General features: G+C 58.3%; 2 protein-coding genes across 4 annotated transcripts in view; both read left to right on the top strand.

Moving 5' to 3' along the window:
- HYAL2 (hyaluronidase 2) overlaps positions 1–4,721 on the top strand; it is a 6,204-nt gene extending 1,483 nt beyond the window's left edge. For both annotated transcript variants that reach the window (XM_006169378.3, XM_006169379.3), the window contains exons 2-4: positions 651–1,617; positions 2,920–3,009; positions 3,987–4,721. In XM_006169378.3, coding sequence (XP_006169440.1) covers positions 697–1,617; positions 2,920–3,009; positions 3,987–4,397 — 1,422 coding nt within the window. In that variant the 5' untranslated portion in view covers positions 651–696 and the 3' untranslated portion in view covers positions 4,398–4,721. The remainder of the gene's footprint in view (positions 1–650; positions 1,618–2,919; positions 3,010–3,986) is intronic.
- A 4,869-nt stretch (positions 4,722–9,590) lies between these two features.
- HYAL1 (hyaluronidase 1) overlaps positions 9,591–11,108 on the top strand; it is a 3,884-nt gene continuing 2,366 nt past the window's right edge. Inside the window, exons 1-2 of one of the 2 annotated variants that reach the window (XM_014584499.2) lie at positions 9,591–9,767; positions 10,257–11,092. In XM_014584499.2, the coding sequence (XP_014439985.1) occupies positions 10,281–11,092 (812 nt within the window). In that variant the 5' untranslated portion in view covers positions 9,591–9,767; positions 10,257–10,280. The other variant, XM_014584500.2, reaches the window with a different exon arrangement.

Here is an 11,108-nt window from a genome sequence, read left to right on the forward strand (position 1 = left end):
GGGCAGGCGGGATGGGGCAAGGGGCGGGTGCGCGCGCTTTCCGGCGGCTATGGAGAGAAAGGCCGGTGGGCCGGCTCCGCCGTGGGAGGTCCGCTGCCCCTTTGTCCCCGCCGGGCCTCCACCACGCCTGCGAGAGTGTGCAGGAGACTAAGTCCTGACAGCCCCGCTCTGCTGCTGGGCGGCTGTTAAACTCGTGGAGTTTCGCGGCTGTGTTCCTTCCAGTTTCCTGGCCTTTGTAGGAGGTGTGCCCTGCCTTATCTAAATCGTTTCTCTGGGTTCTTCTTGGGTATGGGCTGGGCCTCAGGGGTTCAGGGCTTTCTGAAACGTGTACTGGAAGGAATACAGGGATGTTTGTGGCTCTGGCAGCCGGTCAGAGCCCACTTCATCCACTTCTCAGAAGGATCACAGACCTAACAGATTCTTGCTCAGTCATGGGCTCCTTGCTCCAGGAAGGAGCCCATGCTCCTGGCAGGGAGCCCCTGGTGCGTCTCCCTGCCCTTCAGAGGCCTGTGATCTCAAACCTCTTATAGCCACTTATGGTCTGAGCCGCCAAGGACACAGCACTGCACACTGTGCCCACTAGCTGGGCCTGAGGTGGGCACCTCTAGGGTTCTCTAGACTGACTTGTTCTTTCTCCACCCTTCTTCCAGTTCCTGAGCTGGTGCCAGGCAGGTGACACTTCCTGCAGTCCCCAGCATGCGCGCAGGCCCAGGCCCCACCATCACACTGGCCCTGGTGCTGGCGGTGGCATGGGCCATGGAACTGAAGCCCACAACGCCACCCATCTTCACGGGCCGGCCCTTTGTGGTAGCGTGGGATGTGCCCACCCAGGACTGCGGCCCCCGCCTCAAGGTGCCCCTGGACCTGAGTGCCTTTGATGTGCAGGCCTCACCTAATGAGGGGTTTGTGAACCAGAACATTACTATCTTCTACCGTGATCGCCTAGGCCTGTATCCACGCTTCGATTCAGCGGGGAGGTCTGTGCATGGCGGCGTGCCGCAGAACGGAAGCCGCTGGGAGCACCTGAAGATGCTGCAGAAGCGCGTGGAGCACTACATTCGCACCCAGGAGCCGGCGGGGCTGGCCGTCATCGACTGGGAGGACTGGCGGCCTGTGTGGGTGCGCAACTGGCAGGACAAGGACGTGTACCGCCAGGCCTCGCGCCAGCTGGTGACCAGCCGTCACCCGGACTGGCCCACTGACCGCGTGGTCAAGCAGGCGCAGTATGAGTTTGAGTTCGCTGCGCGATGGTTCATGCTGGAAACACTGCGCTATGTCAAGGCCGTGCGGCCCCAGCACCTCTGGGGCTTCTACCTCTTCCCCGACTGCTACAATCACGATTACGTGCAGAACTGGGAGAGCTACACAGGCCGCTGCCCCGACGTGGAGGTGGCCCGCAACGACCAGCTGGCCTGGCTGTGGGCTGAGAGCACGGCTCTCTTCCCGTCCGTCTACCTGGATGAGACGCTCGCTTCCTCCGCCCATGGCCGCAATTTTGTCAGCTTCCGTGTTCAGGAGGCCCTGCGTGTGGCTCACACCCACCACGCCAACCATGCGCTGCCAGTCTATGTCTTCACCAGGCCCACCTATAGCCGCAGACTCACTGGACTCAGCGAGGTATGTGCTTTTCAGGACCCGCCTTCCTCCTCTTTCCAGGAACACACAGATGTAGATCGTTGGCTGCCCCACCTCCCCTTGGGTCGCACTCTGTAACCGTGCAAGGGTCGCACGGTTGCCCCCATTTTGCAGATTAGAAGCTGAGGCACGGATATACTAAAAAGTTTACCTTGGGGCCAGCAGGTGACATGGTGGTTAAGGTGCTGGACTCCCACATGGCCAACTATGGTTCAAGTCCCAGACCTGGAGGCTTGCTTTCTCACTTTTCCTTTTTCTCTTTCTCTGTCTCTGGTGAGTGCATGTGCCATATAGCAAATTTTTTAAAATAATAATAAGGGGACCGGCAGATGGTGTAATGGTTATGTTATTGGACTTCCATGAAGCCAACAGCAATTTGCGTCCCTGACTGGCAGCTTAAACCTCACACCTGGGTGTGTGTGCATGTGTGCCCCAAATCCCAAGAGACTGGAGGAGAAGAGATTGCCGTGTGGCCATCCCCCCTGGGGATGAGAGAGTCAGAGAGCCTTTCTGTCTCTCTGTCTCTCTCTGTCTCTCCAGCAAGCACATGCACTCTATAGCAAAAATCTTTCTAAAAAAATTATAATCATGATAAAATGTGTACATACATGTGAGAGAGAGTGTGTGTGCACCTTCCACATGGTCTGATCGTGCTGTGACCCCCTTCCTCCAGCGCATTGGATCCTGGGTGCTCAGGTGCATACCTGACCTGTTTTGTGCTGACCAGGCTGGGGATTCGAACCACAGTCATCAGAAGGCATACAGCTTCTCTTGAACAGTACATTACTGCTGTGCCATGGAGCTGGCCCCATTTCTAAAAAAAAAAAACATTTTAAGTCTATTCATGAGTGAGAAGCTGAGAGAGCACCCCCCTGCTGCAGGATCTTAATGCCACAAACCACCAGCTTCAGCCAGCCCAGATCATGGCACGCACATGGCTGGCATACTCAGGGAGGTCTTTGAATATGGACCTAGGACCTTCCCATGTGGTCGGACTCAGAGGGTCCCATTTTACCATGGGCCCACCCTCCAGCCCCTGGACCCAGGTATTACTGCTTTGGAGTCCGTCCTGATAGATATACCCTAAGCCCGGCTGTGCCCTTGACTTGGGAAACTGAGGCCTGAAGAGGTTGGAATGGGCTTCCTTATTTAGGGAGAAAGTGACACAGTGGACCCCTTGCCTGGATATGAGAAGAGGAGGGCTGGGCTGTGGGGCTTGCCTGCCCTGCTGTCCCCGTCACCCTCTGCTTTCAGTTTCCCCAGTGACCTCCCATTCTCCCACAGATGGACCTCATCTCTACCATCGGCGAGAGCGCAGCCCTGGGCGCAGCCGGCGTCATCCTCTGGGGCGACGCAGGGTACACGACAAGCACGGTAAGTGAGGCCCTCCCAGCTGCAGAGCCATGCTGCAGGGCCTGACGCAGGGCCAGGCAGAGCCTGGGCCTTCGGCTGCCAACCTCAGGTGGGCAAAACTAGTCGGGCCCCTCTGCCTCCCACCCGAGGCACCCCCCTGGCCCTGACAAAGGAGGGCACCCCACCCTGCTGCCAGGAAAGAGGAAATACCAGGAGCAGCTGTGAGTCCACCCTTCCCGCCTGCCCAGCTGGGCACCAGTCTCTGTCCCCACCCTTTCTCCACAGGAACAGGGACTCCGAGGGTTTGGGCACATGTACGTGTGTGTGCACTTGCACATCCATTTTTTTATTTAGTTTTTTGCTCTAGGGTGTGTGTGCTAGGAGAAGCATTGCAGAGTGGCCATCCCTATAGCAAAAATCTCTCTCTTTAAAAAAAAAAAAGAAAATCTCTTGGGAACCAGCAGTTAGCGTAATGGCTATGTCGCTGGACTCCCACGTAGTCGACCGTGGTTCAAGTCCCAGACCCGGTGGCTTAAAACTCACACCGGGCGCGTGTGCATGCGTGCCCAAGATCCCGAGAGGAGAATGGAGGAGAAGGGATTGTGGCGTGACCATCCCCACTGGGGGATGATTTCTCGCTTTCTGTCTCTATGTCTCTCTCTGTCTGTCTGGCGAGCGCACGCGCCCTATAGCGAAAAACAACTCTCCAAAAAAAAAAAGAAAAGAAAAGAAAAGAAAATCTGCTTGGGTGTGTGTACCCCAAAGTCCTAAGAGGACAATGGAGGAGAAGGGATTGCAGTGTGGCCATCTGTCCCGGTGGGGTGATTTCTCACTTTCTCTGTCTTTTCCCCCGTTGAGCACACATACTCTATAGCAAATTTTAAAAAGAAAGAAAAAAAATCAAAGGCTCCAGTCAGCATAGGGTGGACACCATTTCCATCTGGGCCTGGGGACTGAGGCAGCTGACCTGACCTGTGACTCCTGGCCTCTGCCCCCAGGAGACCTGCCAGTACCTCAAGGATTACCTGACGCAGCTGCTGGTCCCCTATGTGGTCAATGTGTCCTGGGCCACCCAGTATTGCAGCTGGGCCCAGTGCCATGGCCACGGGCGCTGCGTGCGCCGCAATCCCAGTGCCAGCACCTTCCTGCACCTCAGCGCCAAGAGCTTCCGTCTAGTGCCCGGCCGCGCACCTGGTGAACCGCAGCTGCAGCCCGAGGGGAAGCTCAGCTGGGCCGACCTCAACCACCTGCAGACACACTTCCACTGCCAGTGCTACTTGGGCTGGGGTGGGGACCAGTGCCAGTGGGACCGCCGGCGGGCAGGTGGTGGTGCCAGCAGGGCCTGGGCTGGCCCCCACCTTCCTGGCCTGCTGGCTCTGGCAGCCCTGACCCTCACCCGAACCTCATAGGGGTCTCCCACCTGCAGCCAAGCGGTCTGGCCGCTGCTCCGGGGGCTCTCCCGGGCATGTAGGAGCCAGAAGGGGGTGGGCAAACTGGAGCCTGGAAGGGGGCAGAGCCCCCGGGTGCCTGGCAGAGCATCCATACCGGCTCTCACCCCCCTGTTCTAAGGGGGAGAAGTCCCTGTGGAGGCCCTGTTCCTCCCAGCCAGAAGGGAAGGAGGCTGGGCTGGGGAGGGCCTGACCCTACTCCCCCGCCCCTGGATAGTTTATTATTATTATTATTATGGGGTCTCTTTTGTAAATTAAATATAAAACAGCTGTTTCTGTGCTTGGACTTTTTGCACTGGACCAGGGGCAGGTTAGAGAGCTCTCAGGATCTCCTATGAAGTTGGAGCTGGGCTGTTCTAGAAACCCTCTTCTGGGGACCTCTCCTCTATAAAATGTGCTCTCCAAGACTTGGGGGGCCCAAAGCTGCCTACTGTGGCTCTCCTGCTGGGCAGGGGCCTGGGGGTGGAGGGACCCATGCTGCACTCACACCAAGGACCAGCTTTCCCCATAGGTCACAAGGGAGCTGCGCCCAACCTGTGTGAAGGATGGGGCTCCTCGTGCTGGGCCAGTACCAGCCTCCTCCCCCCCCTGCCATGTTGGATCGTCCCTGCTGTTCCCTCAGATGCGGGCATCCACTCCCGGCCCCCAGGGCAGTGGGCACACCTCTTCCTGTGTGGGTCACAGCCCTGCCGGCAATCTGCGGGGCGGGGAGGCAGGGAATTGGGAGCTGACTCGTGAGCTTTGGCCCCGGTCCCACCGCGGAGATGTACGGTGGGCCTGGGGAAGCTCGCTGAGCCTGGCAGCAGAACATGGCCACTCCCGCTGCCCAGAGGAGAAAGTGGCAGGGAGTACTCAGAGCAGCCCTGTGCTGCGTCCCTACCCCTGTCCTCGGCTGCCCCACGGCCCCGGCCTCAGCACTGATGGTCAAGGGAGCTGCGCCCAACCTGTGTGAAGGATGGGGCTCCTCGTGCTGGGCCAGTACCAGCCTCCTCACCCCCCTGCCATGTTGGATCGTCCCTGCTGTTCCCTCAGATGCGGGCATCCACTCCCGGCCCCCAGGGCAGTGGGCACACCTCTTCCTGTGTGGGTCACAGCCCTGCCGGCAATCTGCGGGGCGGGGAGGCAGGGAATTGGGAGCTGACTCGTGAGCTTTGGCCCCGGTCCCACCGCGGAGATGTACGGTGGGCCTGGGGAAGCTCGCTGAGCCTGGCAGCAGAACATGGCCACTCCCGCTGCCCAGAGGAGAAAGTGGCAGGGAGTACTCAGAGCAGCCCTGTGCTGCGTCCCTACCCCTGTCCTCGGCTGCCACACGGCCCCGGCCTCAGAACTGATGGTGGGGCTCCAGGAGCTTCCACATGGAGTCTTGAAAACTGAAGGGCAGCACAATGACAAGGAACAAAGGTGGTGACACTGGAGCGTCCTGGCACATGGAGTTGGAGGCTGAGCATGGCTCAGGGCCTGGGGCAGCAGAGACAGCAGGGTTGCCCTAGAGGAGCCCCAGGCCTGATTCCTGGTGGTGGTGACGGTCACCCAGCACACATACAAGCGCTGGGTGGGTGCTGGGTTCACACTCTGAGTCACACTGACAGCGTGGGGTGACAAGGTGAAGGGAGACACTGAGCTCAAGCAGGTGACTGACGGGAGAGTGGCCCGAGTGGCCGCACAGACCAGGGGTGTGTGTGGAGGGATGCAGAGCTGGAGAGACAGACCTGGCCAGAGGACAACTCGAGAGACACCCCCTCGTGCCCCCTGCTGTCTATGGGCAAAGAGTAGACAGCAGGGCGGGCGGCAGCACTCGGAGGTGAGGTGGTGAGTTCACATGGCAAAGGGGCATGTGGACATGGTGGGGAGAGGCCAGGCCAGGGAGGAGACACACATGCTGGTCAGGAAGACTGAGGAAGGGGAGGGCGGGCCAGGAAGGAGGAATTGTGACCTTTCTCCCCAGACCTGTGGCCTCCCCACATGGACCAGTGTGTACCTGTGAGCCACCCCACCCACACCTGTGACCTCCCCACATGGACCTGTGTGCACCTGTGAGCCACCCCACCCACACCTGTGACCTCCCCACACATGGACCTGTGTGCACCTGTGAGCCACCCCACCCACATCTATGATTACACATGGATTCATTCACACCTGTGAGTCACCCCACCCACACCTGTGACCACACAGATGGGTCCCTGCATACCTGTGAACCTCCCCACCCACACCTGTGACTGCCCAGCTCAGCGATCCAGACCCACATGGCGCTGCCTTTCCCACTTCTGTGCACCTGTAACCCCCCACAGTTGAGGCCCTTCTTGCTGTTACCATCCCTAAACATCTGCCACGGCCCCATACAAACCCCTGTCTATCTCAGGTCATTTCCCTAGGAAGACAGTTCCAGGGGAAGTGCAGCTCAGGGACAGCCAGAGGTCCTGTGGGTGAGGGACAGGAATAGGTCCAGGTTGGGGCCAGCAGTTAGTGCAATGGCTATGTCGCTGGACTCCCACATAGTCGACCGTGGTTCGTGTCCCAGACCCAGTGGCTTAAACTCACGTCAGGTGCATGTGCATGCGTGCCCAAGATCCCGAGAGGAGAATGGAGGAGAAGGGATTGCAGCGTGGCCATCCCCCCTGGGGGGTGATTTCTCACTTTCTGTCTCTCTGTCTCTGTCTTTCTGGCGAGCGCACGGGCCCTATAGCAAAAAACTCTCAAAAAAAAAAAAAAAAGATTAAAAAAAAACGAATAGGCCCAGGTAATGAGGAACAAGGTGCTCAGAGGCCTGGACTCTGCAGAGCCAGACGGTGGGCAGGCTAGACCACCAGAATGGGCAGACACACGCTCTGCTGGAAAAGACCCAACAGGACCAGCTGGCAGGAGCAGGCTAGGGCCAGGGCCCTGGGGTGGGAGAAGGCCTCGGGCAACCGGCTCCTTTCTGCTCTTCCCTCAGAGCAGCTCCCTTGGGCAGAGGCCAGCTGGAGAATGCTGGCCTCCTGGCTGGTGCCAGCCACAGCACCAAGTTTCCAGGGGCACAGGGAGCCCGTGCAAGGGGGTGAGGAACTGCCTCGATGTTCTCCTGCCCCTTCGGCCCTTGAGAATTGTGCCAGATTCCCTGGGCCCAGACGGTCATCACTCTAGGACCCTGCTTCCTGAACACAATCAGCACCACTGCCTCTGTGGCTCAGTCCTGGGCACGGGGCTTGGCTGCCGTGCCTAGTCTCCAGCATCCTTAGCCCTGCCAGCTTCTCCATCCTAGCCAGCCTGGAGGACCAAGCCCAGGTGCTAGCCAGCTGTCATTGCTCCCGGGGCCACTGTACCATAGGGTTCAGTGGCTCAGGGCCCGTCTAGGCTGCAGACCCGGGCAGCAGCTTCACCCACCACGGCAGGCAAGCCTGGGCCTGAGCTCCCAGCAAGTCTCAGCAACCAGCTTCTTAGTCAGCCGACAAGTGCAGCTGCGGAGGAGCAGACAGCATGTGTCAGACCTGAGTCGTGCAGACATGGGGCTCGTCGCCCCGAGACAGCAGGGTCTCACACACACCCAGTCCCAGGCACCGGGCCCCACATTCACACGTACATGCCCCTGGAACTTGTGCAGAGGCCCAGATGGTTACTAACCGGGGCTTCACAAAGACACAATCACAGGCCCAGCACGTGCACAAAGGGTGATGACACAGCCCGGCGTCAGGAACACAGGGCCTTTGAGAAACAGACCCCAAAGCAGTGCTGACGTACCCCACTAGGAACGATGGGCACAGGGCCACAGTACCAGTTAAGACTTTTTTAAAAACTGGAAGACAAAAGTATTTATTTTTTAATAACATATAGTACAGCTGGTAGTGTGGGGATTAAGATCGTTAGATCTCAGGAACCAGCAATTAGCGTAATGGCTATGTCGCTGGACTCCCACGTAGTAGACCACGGTTCAAATCCCGGACCCGGTGGCTTAAAACTCACGCCGGACGCGTTTGCGTGCGTGCCCAAGATCCCGAGAGGAGAATGGAGGAGAAGGGAATGCGGCGTGACCATCCCCCCTGGGGGGTGATTTCTTGCTTTCTGTCTCTATGTCTCTCTCTGTCTGTCTGCCATGCACACCCACCCTATAGCGAAAACCTCTCCAAAAAAAAAAAAAAGGTTGTTAGATCCCACATGACTGACCAATGACTGACCACATGGTTCGAATCCCAGACCTGGTGACAAAAAACACAGGGGGACCAGCAGGTGGTGTGGTTAAGGCGCTGGATACTCCCACATGGTCGACCATGGTTCGAGTCCCTGACCCAGTGGCTTGCTTTCTCACTTTCCCTCTCTCTCTTTCTCTCTCTCTGGTCAAATTAAAATAAAATGAATAAATAAAATTAAATTCTTTAAAAGAAAAAGAAAAACTCACAGGTGGGACAAGCAGATGGTGTAATGGTTACATCTCTGGACTTCTACATAGCTGACCACGGTTCGAGCCCCAGACCCAGCGCCTTAAAACTCACACAGGGCACATGTGCATGCATGTCCAAGTACTTGGGAGGAGAAGGGATTATGGTGTGACCATCCACCCTGGGGGTGATTTCTCACTTTCTGTCTCTCTGTCTCTCCAGCAAGCACACATGCCATATAGCAAAATCTCTCAAAATGATACAAGAAAAAGAAAAACATGCAGGTTGTGTGTGTGCGAGCCCTAAATCCCTAAAGGAGGGAGCTATGGAGGAGGGGATTGTGGTATGACGGTGCCCCACGAAGTACTTTCTCTGTTTCCTCTTTCTCTCAATCTCTCTCTGGAAAATGCACACGCCCTCTGGCAAAATGTAAAATATGTAACAAACCCAGTCCAGACCATATTTGTCTTTATATCAACATAGTTGTACATATTTTTTAAAATGTTTTAAGGAGGAAGAGGTCCACAAAGGCCACAGCATCTAAGGCCCACCCATGTCATAATGTAGTCCCCAGGGAAAGCCCAGGCTGAGTTTGCAGCCCTGAGACACCCAGAGGCCAGCGCTGCAAATAAGTCTGCCCAACTGGGTCCGCCCCGCCCACCCTTCCAGCCCCGGGAAAGCCACAAAGCCCTGCCCTAGTGCTTATGAAGTGGGAGGGGCGCTGCTGACCCAGCCCCACCCCACTAAGGACACTCCTGGGGGTGTGGAGGTTGCTCTGCGTTCTGGCCTGGACTCCCAATCCAGGGCCCACCCCTTTGCCCGCCCCTGGACTGGGTGGGGTGACCCCTACAAAAGCAGTTTCCAGCCTCTTCCTCTAGGAGTCCATGGTGCCTCTGAGACCTCACTGGAGGAGCAGAATCTGGCCAGGTCCTGTCTAGGCCCCCGCCCTGGGTCAGGAAGTCTGGAGGCCTTCAGCCCTGAGGTCAGCAGGGATGAGCGGGCAGACTGGCAGGGGTACAGGAGGGCTGGCTGACCTGTTCTTGTCGCTGATATTTCTTGCTCCAATGGCTGGCCAAGATTTCTAGTGGCAGAGACAGGAACCCCTCCCCCGACTCAGTCTGGTCAGCCTGGGGAGGAGGCCTGGCTCTTCACTACCCTTCCCAGAAGAGCAGTCACGGCTTCAGTGGCCCCTGAGGAAGAAGGGGGGGGAGGGTGCCGGCAAGTTTGGGCCAGGGCCCAGCTCACGTGATGCAGATGGCAGAGGCCTGGCAGCTGGGATGTGCTCTGCAGTGCCTGTGCTCCCCTCCACGCCTCTCCTCTGCCCTCTGCCCTCCTGAGCCCTGCAGGTCAATGTTTAATGAAACAGGAAGTGGGGTGGACCTGTGAGCAAGGGGCTCAGCCGCCCACCTTGAGCAGGGCTCAGACGGTCCGAAGCCTGGGCCACTATACCAGCCCTGCCTCCCCTGGCCAGGTTCCCCGAGACCTGCTCTGAGCCATGGCAGCCCTCCTGCTTTGGATCTGCGCCCTCACCATGACCCTGCTCCACACGGCTCGAGGCTTCACAGTTCCCGTGGTACCCAGCCAACCCTTCACCACCATCTGGAACGCAAACACCCAGTGGTGCCTGGACAGCCACGGTGTGGACGTGGACGTCAGTGTCTTCGATGTGGTCGTCAACCCGGGGCAGACCTTCCATGGCCCTGACATGACCATTTTCTACAGCTCCGAGTTGGGCACGTACCCCTACTATACGGCTGCTGGGGAGCCCGTGTTTGGTGGCCTGCCTCAGAACGCCAGCTTGGAAACCCACCTGGCTCGTACATTCCAGGACGTCCTGGCCACCATAGATGAACCCGACTTCGCAGGGCTGGCAGTCATTGACTGGGAGGCATGGCGCCCACGCTGGGCCTTCAACTGGGATTCCAAGGACATTTACCGGCAGCGTTCCCGCGAACTGGTGCAGGCGCGGCACCCCCACTGGCAGGCTCCTCAGGTGGAGGCAGTAGCCGAGGTCCAGTTCCAGAGCGCTGCACAGGCCTGGATGGCGGGCACCCTCCAGCTGGGGCAGGCACTGCGTCCTCGTGGCCTCTGGGGCTTCTACGGCTTTCCCGACTGCTACAATCATGACTTTCTAAGCTCCAACTACACAGGCCAATGCCCACCGGACGTCCATGCCCAGAACGACCAGCTAGGATGGCTGTGGAACAGGAGCCGTGCCCTCTACCCCAGCATTTACATCCCTGCCGCGCTGGAGGGCGCAGAGAAGGCACGGCTCTATGTGCGGCACCGTGTGGGGGAGGCGTTCCGTGTGGCTGGCGCTGCC

This window comes from Tupaia chinensis, unplaced genomic scaffold, assembly GCF_000334495.1.
Source record: "Tupaia chinensis unplaced genomic scaffold, TupChi_1.0 Scaffold147003_1, whole genome shotgun sequence".
NCBI classification, from domain to species: Eukaryota; Metazoa; Chordata; class Mammalia; order Scandentia; family Tupaiidae; genus Tupaia; species Tupaia belangeri.